This window comes from Pelobates fuscus, chromosome 13 (assembly GCF_036172605.1).
Source record: "Pelobates fuscus isolate aPelFus1 chromosome 13, aPelFus1.pri, whole genome shotgun sequence".
NCBI classification, from domain to species: Eukaryota; Metazoa; Chordata; class Amphibia; order Anura; family Pelobatidae; genus Pelobates; species Pelobates fuscus.
In genome coordinates this window covers 54,186,413-54,202,741 of record NC_086329.1, presented here as the reverse complement: position 1 = coordinate 54,202,741, position 16,329 = coordinate 54,186,413, and the positions used below count along the sequence as shown (strand labels likewise).

Here is a 16,329-nt window from a genome sequence, read left to right as displayed (position 1 = left end):
TTAAATAAAATGAAATGAAATGAATACAAAAATAATAAAAATAGTAAAAAAGAAGATAGAAAAAATAATATTAAAATTTAGGTGTCATGTGAATCCGCTTACATGTACATATCAGCCACAATGATAATTCCACATCACATAAAAAATATATATTCATACAGAAGATATAGAGCTTTTTTAATCTTCTACAAAAAAGAAAAAACAAATTAGTATAAAATATATATATATATATATATATACATATTACTCGAAAATATGGTCTAATGAACCCACCAAGTGAAAAATAGAAAACCAAAGAGGTGTATTAAATTATATCCAAAAAAACTTCTGTAAAGATGGTGACAAGAGTATCAAAGGAGTCCTGCTAGATCAGTGTCTTGATTTAGACCAGTTTTTAAAGTTTTTAAATTATATATCCACTGTGCCTCTTTTCTAGCTAATTCAAGCATTTTATTTCCTCCTCTCCAATGTATACCAATAACAATAAAGGTAGACCAGTTAAAAAGTGTACATTCAAGTTCTCCCTGCGGCCGCAGGTCACCGAAATGTTTTCCCGGCCCCAGGTGCCAACGGCCCACCGGGAAATTTCCCGGTATCCGGTGTGCCAGTCCGACCCTGCCCCTGGCTCACCCCGGGCAAATTATCTCGGAAATTGTAACGCATATCACAAAAGTGTATTAAATAGTAATGTCATCTAACTAGCAAACCACAAAATGCCCTAATCTTCAAAAACATATAAAGAAAAGATCAATTCAATATAGAACGAACCATGTAGAATGAACAATATGTTAGCATAACAGTACAGGTGTGCAATGAAGAATGTGTAGCCAGAAGTATATGTTGTAACAAACCACCTCTTTTCCAGGTAGGATTTTGTCACAGATCTTGTAACCACAGCCTTCTAGGGTAATGAAAGTCCAGGACACGTCCAGCTCAGTTTTTCAGCTTTATTCAGTGAAATATATATACAGGTGTTTCAAAAGTGAAAAATAAACAAAACAAAATTCCTTGCTCTTGCTTAAGCACTTACTATACACGGCAAATCCCTATCTGGAATTGGGTGGCTTTCCCACTTGCCAATTTACAAAAAGTATAACTGCAAGACACCATTCCTCTGGCTTTTCCTCCTCACTCTGCAGCATGCTGATCCCTTCTTTTTAAAAGCCTGCTAGCTAATTGATCAGATACAGGTGAGGTGCAATTAGACATAAGTGATACTACTAAGCAAAATAAAAGTTCTGGTCCGACTGTTACATAGCAGCTGGTGCTATTGCAGCACTGGCCTACCCTGCTCTCCAAGTGCTCCGCCCCAGGGACCCATACTGTGGTTTGCAGAGTACCAGTAATGCATCTTGCAAACCTAACATCTCTCCCTGGGACATTTAACTCTCAAACCTCAGGCTGCTGTTCAGTAAAGCAGGCCTAATATATATGTCGTCAACTACTAAACCACATTTCCTCTCACAATGTGCAAAACAAAACATACACAAAAATATTTTTATTTATTTATTTACAATATAACAGTAGTTGGCACAAGGCCCACATGCAGTTGTTTCTATCGGTCGCAGAACTAATATGGAGGTGGTCCTGGTGCAATAATTTGTTTTTGCTCTCACAATGCTTTGCAAGCTGGGGATCAACCATTTGCCAATTCTTACAGGGTTGTATTTAGAACCGAGCAGTGTTTGTGTGTTTGAATGTAAGCATGTTTTTTTATGGTGTATGTGTGAGTGAATGTAAGGGTGTATTTGTATATAGTGTTGTGTGTTTTTATGTACTGTTGCAATTTGAAAGTAGTAGATTACTTGTGTAATACCGACACCCACACATAGATACACACACTGACACACACACAGTTTCACAGACACACAGAAAGACACAGAGATACACACACTGACACACATACAGTTTCACAGACACACAGAAAGACACAGAGATACACACACTGACACACACACAATTTTACAGACACAGAGAAAGACACATAGATACACACACACTGACACACACACAGTTTCACAGACACACAGAACAACACAGAGATATACACACTGACACACACACACACACACAGTTTCACAGACACACAGAAAGACACGGAGATACACACACTGACACACACACACAGTTTCACAGACACACAGAAAGACACACTGACACACATACACAGTTTCACAGACACACAGAAAGACACAGATATACACACACTGACACACACACAGATTCACAGACACACAGAAAGACACAGAGATACACAGTTTCACAGACACACAGAAAGACACAGAGATACACACACTGACACACACAGTTTCACAGACACACAAGAAGACACAGAGAAACACACAGTGACACACATACAGATACACATACTGACGTACATATAGATGCAAAGACACACAGATACATTCCCAACATTCCTAGATTGTGAAGGACAGGCCATGGATAACGTAGTCTTCAAATAAAAAGGTGTCTGTCTCTTGATACAGTGTCTGCAAAAAGAAATGATATGTAATTAGTTTAGCATCATATGGCATTGCCTACTTCTTACATATAAATAAGAATGTACAGCTTATTATGGTCACTGTGATGGTGGGGAGCAATTATTATTATTATTGGCATTTATATAGCGCCAATAGATTCCATACCGCTTTACAATATTATAACAAGGGGCATTTAACAATAGGTAAGACAATTACAAAAAACTTACAGGAAAGATAGGTTGAAGAGGACCCTGCACAAATGAGCTTACAGTCTATAGGAGGTGGGGTGTAAAACACAATACGACAGGAGATAGCAATCAAAAAGGGTAGGAGTGAAGCAAAACTGGAGGAGAGATAGAGTGCCTTCTTTTAGGAGAGAGCAAGGGACAGGTATGTGAGGTAGAGGTTCCTCTGTAAGGCCATAAGCTTTCCTAAAGAGATGGGTTTTAAGGTAGTTTTTAAAAGATTGAAGACTAGGGGAGAGTCTGATGGTGGTAGGCAGGCTTTTCCAAAGGAAAGGAGCCACCTGTCAGGTCCCCTGCCCCCGCGCCGCTCGCGGCGACCTTGCTTCCCTCATTACAGCGATCGGCGTCATCTGGTCCCTGTCTCCAGACTGGCAGTGTGCCTGACGCTGCACGCTCCAGAGCAGCTTACTTATATGTGTGCTGCACCCGGTCATGTGACCTTGCACACAGTGATGACCTCAGAGACTACAAGGGAGGGAAGAAACTCCTCCCACGTGTCGTGGCTAACACAAATTGGAGATTAGCCAATCAGACACACCCTGTGTGTATATAAGCTAACCCCTCCCTTTCCTCAGTGCCCTGTTGTGGTCTGTGGTTTACCATTGAGCGTTGCACTTGTTATTTGGATTTCCTGGTTACTGATATTTAGCTTTGTCTCTCGTTATTCCGTCTCTCTGTTTCCCTTGACCTCGGTTCATGTTTTGACTATCCCTTTTTGCATAACCCGACCATTCTAAGGATCGGTATTGCAATTCTCTCTACTCTGTCCTGTCTGCATGTTAGGGCTCCCTAGTGAACTTTACACCACCTGCGAGACGTCCTGCAAGCGTGAATTGGCTTTACAGGTGCAAGCAGCAGACAAGAGAAGGTCATGGGTAGAGCATAGAGATTGAGAAGGGGCATACCTATGGAGCAGTGAGGAGATATAGGAGAGGATAGAATTGTTCAATGCTTATAGGTATGGATTAGTACTTTGAATTGACTCCTATAGGATTCAGGAATCCAATGTAAAGACTGGCAGAGGGGAGAGGTGTGAGAGGAGCGACTGGAGAGGAAATTAGTCTGGCAGCAACATTCATTACAGACTGTAGCGGGGCAATACGGCTTTTGGGAAGACCAGATAGGAGAGGGTTACAATAATCTATGCGGGAGATTACTAGACAAGGACAAGGTCCTTAGTAGTATCTTGCGTAAGGTAGGAGTGGATGCAGGCTATGTTTTTAAGATGGAATCTACAGGATTTGGGTGCAAAGACACACAGATACACACATACCATAGGAGAACATGGTATTTTTGATGTTCAAGCTACTGCTATAGTTTGACCAAGATGTGGCCATCACCATCTTCTTTGCTGGAAATCTTTTCTTTTCTTTCATTACCGACATTCCTAGATTGTGAAGGACAGGCCATGGATGACTTAGTCTTCAAATAAAGAGGTGTTACTTAGCAGAAAAAAAATATTTCTTCTGTGGTGTCTGTCTCTTGATACGGTGTCTGCAACAAGAAATGATATGTAATTAGTTTAGCATCATATGGCATTGCCTACTTCTTACATATAACTAAAAATGTACAGCTTATTATGGTCACAGTAATGGTGGGGAGCAATTATTGTTATTATTGGCATTTATATAGTGCCAATAGAATCCGTACTGCTTTGCAATATTTTAAGGGGGGGGGGGGGGGGGGATTTAACAATAAGTAAGACAATTACAAAAAACTTACAGGAATGATAGGTTGAAGAGGACACTGCACAAACAAGCTTACAGTCTATAGGAGGTGGGGTATAAAACACAATACGACAGGATATAGCAATCAAAAAGTATAGGATTGAAGCAAAAGTGGAGGAGAGATAGAGTGCTGCCTTTTGGAGAGCAAGGGACAGGTATGTGAGGTAGAGGTTCATCTGGGAGGCCATACGCTTTCCTAAAGTGATGGGTTTTAAGGTACTTTTTAAAGATTGAAGACTAAGGGAGAGTCTGATGGTGGTAGGCAGGCTATTCCTAAGGAAAGGAGCCACCCGCGAGAAGTTCTTCAAGCGTGAATTGGCCTTACGGTTGCAAGCAGCAGACAGGAGAAGGTCATGGGCAGAGCGTAGAGATCGAGAAGGGGCATACCTATGGATCTGTGAGGAGATGTAGGAGGGGATAGAATTGTTCAATGCTTTATAGGTATGGATTAGTACTTTGAATTGACTCCTATAGGATACAGGAATCCCATGTAAGGAAAGACAAAGGGGAGAGGTGTGAGAGGAGCGACTAGTGAGCAAAATCAGTCTGGCAGCAACATTCATTACAGACTGTAATGTGGCAATATGGCTTTTGGGAAGACCAATTAGGAGAGGGTTACAATAATCCATGCAAGAGATTACTAGAGCATGGACAAGCTGCTTGGTAGCATCTTGCGTAAGAAAGGGGCGCATGCGGGCTATGTTTTTAAGATGGAATCTACAGGATTTGGTAACAGACTGGATGTGAGACTCAAAGGTGAGGTCAGAATCAAGTATGATGCCAAGACAGGGCGCTTGCAAGGATGGGCTGATGTGGGTCCCGTCAACTTGAAGGGAGAGCGAAAGAGAAGGATCAGTATTAGGAGGAGGAAAGAAAAGGAGCTCAGTTTTAGAAAGATTGAGTTTTAGAAAGTGGAAGGACATGCAGTCAGAGATGGAAGAAGGGCAAGCAGTGACACATTGCATGATGGCAGGGGAGAGGTACGGGGAGGAGAGATCTATTTGGGTGTCATCGGCGTACAGGTGGTAGTGCAATCTAAAAGAGGTAATAAGTTTGCCAAGAGATGCAGTATAAAATGACAATAGAAGGGGACCAAGGACAGAGGCTTGGGGGACTCCAACCGAGATAGGACGAAGGGAGTAGGTATCATTAGAAAAGGAGACACTGAATGAGCATTGGGACAGATAGGAGGAAAACCATGAGAGGAGAGTTTCACAGAGACCGAGTGATTGAAGAGTTTGAGGAAGGAGAAGATGATCAACAGTGTCAGCTATTAAGGCAGTTCTTGTTAAATGGAGCCCCCTCTTGGATATGATCACTGGTGGATCAAGAAATCAGTTTTCATCTTGTTGTGGTGGAATTATTATTCTGTATAATGTTTCCTCATTTTGTAAATAATGATTATTTGTGTACTTACCAGCAGTGACAAGAATGGACAGGTCACTTTGCCCCCCTCTAGATCTTTCCAATTAATGTTAGTGTAGAAGGGGTGCTCCCGAATGTTCCTTCCTGCCACAGCACGTGCATTAGGATCCTTATCCAGGAGCTAGAGAGAGAGGATACACGGAGTATAATTTACTTTATATCTCTGTAACACTTTGATGTACAATCTTTAATGCATAGAAAACCAAGCACCTCTGATGGAGGATGCCATTTTAACCTTCTAACAAACCTCAGATGAGGCAGTGCTTGTGAAAAGTTAGTTGTAAATGTATTACATTAACTCAAATCTGGATTATATGACTGACCAGTAAATAAGGTTTTTTTTTTTTATAAAGATTTCCTCTTGTGTTGTCCAATCGGAACATAAAATGGCTGCTTGATCTGTCTGTCGGTTGCAGGCAGAGAGTAATAAATAGGATTAATAAATGAAAAGAAGAAAATAGGCTCTGATCCAGAAGTCCCAAAACAATGAGGGACCAATGGAGCTGTGCCAAAGGATGCCCACTGTTACTCTTCCTAAATCTGGGGAATAACCCACAATGTACAAAGTAAAGCTAAGAGTGGACTGGAGTGTCCACATTAGTGCTGGGATTTCTACGGGTATCTGTGTACGCAGTTATATACGCTGGTAATATCTATAACTAGTTGTCTCTCACCCTGTCCTGTTCTGGGTTCTGTTATGGGTTCTGATACTTTTCCACACTACTGTTTTTCCCCCTAGGATTATTAAAAGGTGAGGCTCCCCTCTGCTTTTCCCCCCTCTGCTTTTTATGTTAACTCTCCCACTAGGACACTCCAGTCCAGGGCCGGACTGGGACAAAAATTCAGCCCGGGCAATTAAAGGCAGAGCAGCCCACTATTAGGGGCGGGGCCAGAAAGGGGGCATGTCATGTCACCACCATTGACACGCACACCCCCTTCCCCCCCCACCAAATGAGTATGTTAATGTGACTGCTCCAGAGCATCCAGTGCTCCTGGCTAAAATAAATGCCAGGATTTTTTTTGGGGGGGAAGGGGGGGGTTGAGTTTGTGCTGCGTTTGCTGGCGATTTGTCTCTGGTGTCCTCAATAGTGGGATACCAGAGATCAAAACAGGAACCGGACTGTTAAAGAGTGTTGTGCATGTGTGGGGATGTTCCTTGTGTTGTTGTAAATGTTTGGACGTTGCATGTGTGTAGAGCAATTGTGTGTGTGAAGAGGTCTGTTTGTGGCGTACTACATGTGGCTAGTGGCTGTAGTGTGTGTGTCTCTGGGTTGTAAAGTATGTGTGTTTGTGTGTGTGTATTTATATAGGGCCTGTGGAGTGTGTGCATGTAAGGAGCTGTACTGTGTGTTTGTGAGTGTATCTAGGGGCTCTAGTGTGTGCATGCATATGGGAGCTGTAGAGCACATGTGTATAGGGGGGATAATGTATGCATAGGTGGTGTAGTGTGTACAAGGGGTGCAGAATATGTATTTATAGGGGATATAAATTAGTGTGGGTGCATGCAGGGGGTGTGATGTGTGTGCTTATAGGGGTATAACGTATGAGAGTGCAGGGAGTGTAGTGTAGGTTTATGGGGTATAGAGTGTGTTTAGTGTGTGTATGTGAGTGTCAGGGGAATAGTGTGTATAGTGTGTTTGTGTGTAAGTGCAGGAGGTGCAGTGTGGATATAAGGGTATAGAGTGTGTATTGTGTGTTAATGCAGGGGCTGTAGTGTGTATGTAGGGGTATAGAGTGTATGCAGTGTGTTAATGCAGGGGGTGTAGTGTGTTTGTGTGTTAGTGCAGGGGGTGCTGTGTGTGTAGTGTGTTAGTGCAGGGGGTGCTGTGTGTGTAGTGTGTTAGTGCAGGGGAGCAGTATGTTTGTGTGTTAGTGTGTTAGTGCAGTGCGTGTTAGTGCAGTGTGTGTTTGTGTGTTACTGCATTGTGTGTTAGTGCAGTGTGTGTTAGTGCAGGGGAGCAGTATGTTTGTGAGTTAGTGCAGTGTGTGTTTGTGTGTTACTGCAGTGTGTGTTTGTGTGTTACTGCAGTGCGTGTTACTGCAGTGCATGTTAGTGCAGTGTGTGTTACTGCAGTGTGTATTAGTGCAGTGTGTGTTTGTGTGTTACTGCAGTGTGTGTTAGTGCAGTGTGTGTTAGTGCAGGGGAGCAGAATGTGTGTGTGTGTTAGTGGTGCAGTGAGTGTTACTGCAGAGTGTGTTTGTGTTTTACTGCAGTGTGTGTATTAGTGCAGTGTGTGTTTGTGTGTTACTGCAGTGTGTGTTAGTGCAGTGTGTGTTAGTGCAGGGGAGCAGAATGTGTGTGTGTGTGTTAGTGGTGCAGTGAGTGTTACTGCAGAGTGTGTTTGTGTTTTACTGCAGTGTGTGTATTAGTGCAGTGTGTGTTTGTGTGTTACTGCAGTGAGCGTTAGTGCAGTGTGTGTTAGTGCAGTGTGTGTTAATGCAGGGGAGCAGAATGTGTGTGTGTTAGTGGTGCAGTGAGTGTTAGTGCAGTGTGTGTTTGTGTGTTAATGCAGGGGAGCAGAATGTGTGTGTGTTAGTGGTGCAGTGAGTGTTAGTGCAGTGTGTGTTTGTGTGTTAGTGCAGTGTGTGTTTGTGTGTTAATGCAGGGGAGCAGAATGTGTGTGTGTTAGTGGTGCAGTGAGTGTTAGTGCAGGGGTGCAGTGTGTGTAGTGTGTTTGTATGTGTGTAATGTGTTTGTGTGTGTATATGGCCTTAAATTATTATTATTATTAAAAAGTAAAAAAAAAAAAAAAATCAATTTATTCCCCCTTTTAACTTTTATGTGGGGGAGGGAACATTCACATACCTGGTGGTCCAGTGAGGGGGGGGGGCTACGCCACACACACATCCCTGGCGGTCCAGCGGCAGGTAATTCAGTCTGTACCCCGCAGGGTACAGACCATCTCTCTCTCTCCCTCTCGCGAGCGCCGTTTTTTCAGAGCGTTGCCGCGGGTTACCATGGCAACGCTCTGATAATCTCGGAGCTCGCGAGAAGAAGAGAACGGAAGCTGCTCGCCGTGCGCGGAGGGAGACCGGCTCCCTTCCCGATCTCCCCATCGGCCCATGATGGGATAGAACTCCATCTTGGGGCCGGTGCTGCTGCGCATGGGCCGGCAGGGGAGATCTCTTGATCTTTCCTGCCGGCCTCGGCCCATGGCCATCGCGGCCCACCGGGCATTTGCCCGGTTTGCCCGATGGCCAGTCCGGGCCTGCTCCAGTCCACTCTTATCCTAAATAAATAGGATTACGTATTGTAAATTAAATGTCAGTGTTTTTATCTGCCATCATCATTAAATATTAGTATTAACCCATTAAACATCAGGATTTAAATAATTTCAGGCGTTAGATAAACACCCCAGCACTCCATGCCGCTATCAAACCCGTGCAAAAGGGGGCGATAGGCATGAATGGGGAATACCTAATCTTCTCAGTTACTTTCACTATTCCAGTTGGTTCTTTAACCTGTTTAGTACATACTCCAATAAATATAACTAGTAATGATTCCCAGTAACGCCCCCCCATATCTCCACCAGTATGTTCTTTAATATTTCTTTACATCCCCTATCATTACATCCAATTAAAACATTAACCGGCACATTCTCTATCACCTTACCTTGTCAAGGAGGTCTGTAGGGTTGCTGCACAGCCAGGTGGGGTAACGTGGGTTAATGTTTACTACTTCCTTGATGTACTCCTGTCTGCTGAGACTGGTATTAAATGGGTACTGTCCGGTGATCATGCGGCAGAGAATTACGCCAAATGACCACCAGTCTGCTGATTGGCCGTACGGTTTGCTGCTGAGTACCTGGAAAAACCCAAAAGATATGCAATTTTATTAAATATGGTATTAAATGTACCAAACCTATCACATTCTAGAGATCTTCATACATTACCCATCTTTCTATTATTAAGCTAGTCCAATAACGTTCCTGTCAGTCCATCCATTAATACTCCGACACTGCCCTTATACCCAGCTCGTGTTAGTCATCCTTCTACTGCTCGTTATACACCCCTTTAGCTACTGCATTGCTCTTATACCACTCCACAAGCCCCCGCCCCTACATTTCACATGACCACACCCTCTAACTAACCTCTGGTGCCATGTAATTCAGTGTGCCAGCTTGTCCTCGGGTTGTTGTATCTGTAAAGATATTTTCTGCCGAGATACCAAAGTCAGCTATTTTGAGATAGCCGTTGGCACCCAGGAGAATATTGTCTGGCTTCAGATCCCTAAATGATAAAGACAGATATAAATGTGAGATATAGGACAGAGCATAGATATCAACACATTATTTGTTGTTAGAGTAAGTTACCGCTTACTAAATAAACAAACGCTAATACTGACCGATGAAGGATCCCCCGGGAATGGAGATACTGGATCCCACAAACAAGGTTTGATGAAAAGAACCTGGAAAACAGAATATAAAGAATATAAAGCAATCTCCCCCAAACATTAATAGTAAATAAAATAATAAAATATACCTGGGCAAGGTACGAGTATCTATACATCATGCTAAACACTCTGCTACCAATATAAACATAACATTTTCATTTTAAACAGGACCTGTCCTTGGGAGATTAGAGTTTACTTTATTATCATTAATATTGTTATTAAAACCATCAGTTTGTTAATTTGGAACATGACTGTCCCGTGATATATTATCCATTGAACCCTTCTCGGTTCTCTACCATAAAGCACAAGCTGCTCTATGATTCTTCCAATTTGTTAGATGTACAAATCAATAATCTAAAAATATATGAATTTATTAAGAAGATCCATGGTCATAGCAATTTGTATTTCAAGTGTGTAGAAGAAGATCCACCCTGAAGTTAGCTTAGGGCTGCGGCAGGTCAGCTGACCCCCTAGTGGCTCCCGATCTGCCGTCAGTCCGTACTGAATGTATCCCGCTGCTAGTCCTGAGTTTCTTGGTTTTTTTTTTGTTTGTTTTAGACTATCTTTATTTTTATTTTTAAATCGAACAAATCAGGTGAAATTATGTGTAGATGTGCAGTAATGCCTCAGACAGACACGGAATGAGTTATTAATAAGGAAAACATCTAAAAAGTTCTAAGTTGCCTCTGTATACACAAAGTTAGGTGTTTGGGCATGCATCTCAATAGTAACTTTCCTAGCTGGAAGTACCATGGAAAGCATAGTAATATACGATATCATCAGATGGAATCCATGATATCAACCGATTATCCAACTCGTCAACCATTTAAGCCATCATGTATTTCAGAGGGATGTAAGATCCTCCGTCCTGAACTAGTGAGCGAGATACCACTGAGGAGGAGGGGAAAAAAAGGGAGGGAAGAGAAAAGAGAGAATAAATAGGACACGAGCATAGAATAGGATCAGAGCTGGGTTCTTGTATTGCCTATTGTCTGGCTGATATTGAAGGGGGAATTCTGGTTTAGTACATTACCGTTAACTCAGTCTGTGCCCCTGATGGATCTCCATTAATAGCACTACTATTGAGGATATATGTAAATACGGGGTTATATCCATAGCATCTTACAATACTGTATCGTGTGTTAAACTCACTCCTTCCTCCTACCTGCTAGAGCTATTAATGACTCACCTGGCTTCCCCCATGGGCAGACATTCCTTTCCAGCCATGTAAGAACGGAGACTGCCCCCTGGTACGTGCTCCATGACCAGGGAGGCTTCCTCCTGTTTCACAAGACAACAAATATCCAGTTAATAGTTATTGTAATAATAATAACAGAACACAATCAGCCGTATAGAAATATATAGAAATAAGGAAACATTATGGACAGCGTTTCTTACCTGGGTCTGGAAGGCAGCGAGTCCCTGACATAGGAACGGACTGCCGCTCGCCATTTTCAGTATCCGCTCCTCCTTCTGAATGGTCTTTTCCTTAACTTTATCTTTCTTTATTACTTTAAGTGCAACAACTTGACCTGTGTCTTTGGTGGAAGCTAGCACAACCTGAGCATCACATAGAGAGAGGAGAGAGCCTCAAATCAGCCACAATGTCACAAACGAAGGGGGAACTTTCAGCTACTTTTTTATTTAAAACTTCATTCAGTGGGGGCATATTACAGATATCACGTGGTAACATCACTTCGACACCGCCTGAGGGATGTCTATACAGAGCTTGGGAACCTACCTGGAAAAAACCTACATAAAGAATAAATATACATAGCTCTGGAAGCTACCTGAGAACCCTATATCAGGGATATATATACATAGCTCCGGGACCTAACTGAGAACCCTATATATGGGATATATATACAGAGCTCTGGGACCTACCTGAGAACCCTATATAAGGGATATATATACATAGTTCTGGGACCTACCTGACAACCCTATATCAGGGATATATATACAGAGCTCTGGGACCTAACTGAGAACCCGATATAAAGCAATATATACATAGCTCTGGGACCTACCTGAGAACCCAATATAAAGCAATATATATATACAAAGCTTTGGAACCTACCTGAGAACGCTATATCAGGGATATATATATATATATACATAGCTCTGGGACCTACCTGAGAACCCTATATCAGGGATATATATACAGAGCTCTGGGACCTACCTGAGAACCCTATATCAGAGATATATACAGAGATCGAGAATGATTGCTGTGTAAGGGACATATAGATCTAGATTCTAACTAAGGTCTCAATTTAATATTTTTGGATAAACTTTGATAATCAAATGATCACAATCTGTTAGAATTTTTTTTTTATAAATGATTTACCTGCAAAAATTTCCTATAGACTGTAATGACTTCAGTAGATAAATAATTTGAAAAGAGATTGTGATCAATTGAAAAGCTTACCCAAACATTAAATCGAGACCAATGTCTGTAATTCTAATGTGAATAATAAGAGTTGAGAGAAAGATACACAGATTCAATAGCACTCCACATAGTATTTTGTGCAACTTTGAGATTTGTATTTCATGTATGTATGGATGAAACCTATCACCTTCTTTTATTTATTACATTATTTATAACTCGATTGTTTACTTTTCTTAGATTTCTGTTCCATATTGTTTTCAATATGTTTAATAAAAATAATTTGAGAAGATTTAATAGAACTGTTAGTATAAGAAGCCATGTTAAACATCACAGAATAGAAGAGTCCTGGAGATTTTATTTGGAGTCTCAATAGAATGTTCTAAATACTTTTCAGATCTGAATATGTTTTCCACATTCATGGATGATAAACAGATTTATAAGAAAGTTAATCTCAATGGATTGTTATAGGTAGATAATGATGTTTATGAGACCTATAATTGTTCCCAACTAGATCAATAGATGTATTAAATAAGGGGTAGACATTGCTCGTTGACTCACCTTTCCATAGCTCCCCTGTCCCAGCACTTTGTGGAATCTATAACCATGGAATGACAGAGGCAGTGACGTCTTTGGTTCAACCACAGACTGTCCACTTACTCCTTAAAGAATGAACACATAATATTAGTCTCCACTTCAACATAAACACAGGAACCAACTTAATTTCTCTAGTACCCCAGATTCGCCCTACAAATCTTCTGATCCCACCCGGTTATATGAAATAATAATATGGTTTGTAAATATCACATGGACCATTTCATTAAAACAATTTTATAGTTTGTGGTACATTAGCCATGAATATATTTGGCTAATTCCTAATGGATGGATAAATATTCTAGATAGATCAAAGGGTTTGAAATATTGGTCTGTACCATTATAGTTTAAAAAAACCATCGCCTGCGCACTTATGGTCACTGAAGTGCGGGAGATAGTGATTAAAGAGAGATAGTGAATGGGTTCAGAGTATGGTCAATTGAGGGTAAAATCTCTTATATTTTAAATTGACCAATCTCTTTAAAGCTTGTAGGTTCATCTTACCTGCCACACATTCATCGTCGCTCGTTGACTTGTTTTCTTTCTTAAAGCACTTTTTCTCTCCTATCTCCTCCCTATCTCTTTTCTCCTCTTCCTGCTTTCCAGGGGAGATCTTTATCTTTTTCTGCCTAACTTGTTCCTTCTCCTCCTCATCATATTCCCTGCTTCTTTTCAGGGCTTGTTTTCTGGGTGGAGATGTGTGACCGCCTTTTCCAGCAGACTTTCTCTCACTTTTCTGACCAAGTTTTGAAGATGAGGAGAACTTTGGTCTTTTCTGCATGAGCTGCTCCCCATGATCGCACTCCCTGCTTCGTTTCAGGGCTTGCTTTCTGGGTGGAGATGTCTGATCGCTCTTTACAGCAGACTTTCTCTCACTTTTCTGATCCAGTTTTGGAGATGAGGAGAGCTTTGGTCTTTTCTGCATGACCTGCTCCTCTTCATCATGACTGGAGGACCTGTATCTTTTCTGTCCCTGATATCTGATGCGTTCCTCAGCAAGGAGCCGTCTTTTGGGTTCTCTCTCTCTCTCAATGTCCTGCTCATTGCAGCTCCTACTTCTCTTTTTCCTGGAATGTCCAGGAGATATCCGCTGTTCCTGCTCTTTTGAACCGTTACTGAGTTTTCTATATTTGTTTTTAAATTCGTCAGAATTTTCCTGACTTACCTCAGTTTTCTTATGAGAACGCTTTCTTGTTCTCTTCATGCTTATATTATACTGTGTGAATCTATTGCTTTTAAATTCACAAATATATTTAGCAATCAGCTAATTAATAATAGTAACAATAAATAAATTATTGCAAATCTCACTCAAGCAATGCAGTAGCCACTGTCCACTCGCAAGGTGTCCAGTCACTCTGAGGGTAGGTGTGTTTGACATTGATTGTTTCATCGGATGATGTCAGAGTATTTATGATGTCACTACACCTGTCCATATATGGAGATATGAACTGGTCAGTAATGGAGAAACTAATATCTTATCCCAGTTTTAAAAGTCTCAGGATCCCCATCCAACAGTGAACTAAGAGTCATGGTAGAAACCTTTTTTGGATACCCCTGCTCTATTGGGGTGACAGGGAGATTAAATTAATTAATCAATCAATCTCTAAATAATAAAGACACTGTACGGGTCCCTTCTGTCTGTGTTATGAAAGTTGCATTTCGCCAGCAATTATCTGCTATATACTAACAGCCCCCAACTTTTCATGGGTGCTCCCAAAATAGTGATACCCAAGCACACCCATAAGCACACGCACACGCACACGCACACACATACACATACAAGCACACACACAGACACACACTTACACACACTTACACACACTTACACACAGGCACACACGTACACACAGACACACACAAACACACACACATACACACACGCACACAAGCACACGCACATGCACATACAAGCACACACATGCCTCCTGGCCACATAAACAAACATATTAAAACATCCAGTGACTTAGACAAGTATAGACACTCATACACTGACACCAACATCACACATACATCCAGATTAAATCTGAAAATGACATTTATTATTCATTTTTTCCACAAATATATGTTTTTCAGGGCTGGCAGTTGATCAGTTTGGGTCTTTAATCAAACTTTATTTGAGCTACAATATTAATGGTGTTTTTAACCCTAAGTTCTCAGGACCAATAGAGGATTTCGTAGTGTCTGATAGCCTTGGTGATGTTTGGAAACCTGCAGAATGTGAGGCATGCCACAAAAGCTGCACCTAGAGGGGCATTTTAGATCTGCTGCCAACCTTACTCTGCTAATACCCAGTTCTGTGCTCCCTGTCTAAACCAATAAAAACAAAAAAAATGTCTCCCGTGCCCAAGTCCAGGGCCGGCGCGTCCATAAGGCGGCACAGGCGGCCGCCTTAGGGCGCACCGGCTCTGGGGGCGCAAAATTCCAGTGACCGGCAGGAGGGAAGTGCTCCCTCCTGCCTGGTCACCTCCTGGATCCCTGGAGCTGCTGGGAGGCGTGCGGCTGCAGTTGATTAGGAGGAGGCGGCGAGGGAGCTCTCTGATCTCTCTGACCGGCTCCCTCGCGCGCCTTTTGCTGATGCCGCGGGAGCCGGAATATGACGTCATATTCCGGCTCCCGCGGCATCAGAAAACAGCCAGCGAGGGAGCCGGTCAGAGAGATCAGAGAGCTCCCTCGCCGCCTCCTCCTAATCAACTGCAGCCGCACGCCTCCCAGCAGCCCCACTGGACCACCAATGAAAGACCCACGCCAGCACTCCAGGTAGGGAGGCTGGGTGGGAATTTTTTATTTTAATTTAGATAATTAATTACTGTGTGTGTATGTGTGTGTGCATGTGAGTGTGAGTGTGTCTGTCAGTGTGTGTGAGTGAGTGTGTGTGTGTGTCTGTCAGTGAGTGTGTGTGTGTGTGTCTGTCAGTGAGTGTGTGTGTCTGTCAGTGAGTGTGTGTGTCTGTCAGTGTGTGTGTGTGTGTGTCTGTCAGTGTGTGTGTGTGTCTGTCTGTCAGTGTGTGTGTGTGTTCGAGTATGTGTCTGTGAGTTTGTGTGTGTGTGTGAGTATGTATTTTTCTGTAAGCCTGTCTGTATGTATG

General features: G+C 42.2%; 1 protein-coding gene across 1 annotated transcript; it reads right to left on the bottom strand.

The window, feature by feature from the left end:
• Positions 1-2,417: 2,417 nt before the first annotated feature.
• On the bottom strand, positions 2,418-14,448 carry LOC134582586 (protein kinase C delta type-like). Its single transcript, XM_063439258.1, has 9 exons — positions 13,749-14,448; positions 13,212-13,312; positions 11,669-11,830; positions 11,460-11,551; positions 10,223-10,285; positions 9,969-10,107; positions 9,491-9,682; positions 5,870-5,998; positions 2,418-2,489 (listed from the first exon to the last, which is right to left on the bottom strand). Exons 1-9 carry the CDS (start codon positions 14,446-14,448, stop codon positions 2,418-2,420), a joined length of 1,650 nt encoding a protein of 549 aa, XP_063295328.1.
• Positions 14,449-16,329: the final 1,881 nt, after the last annotated feature.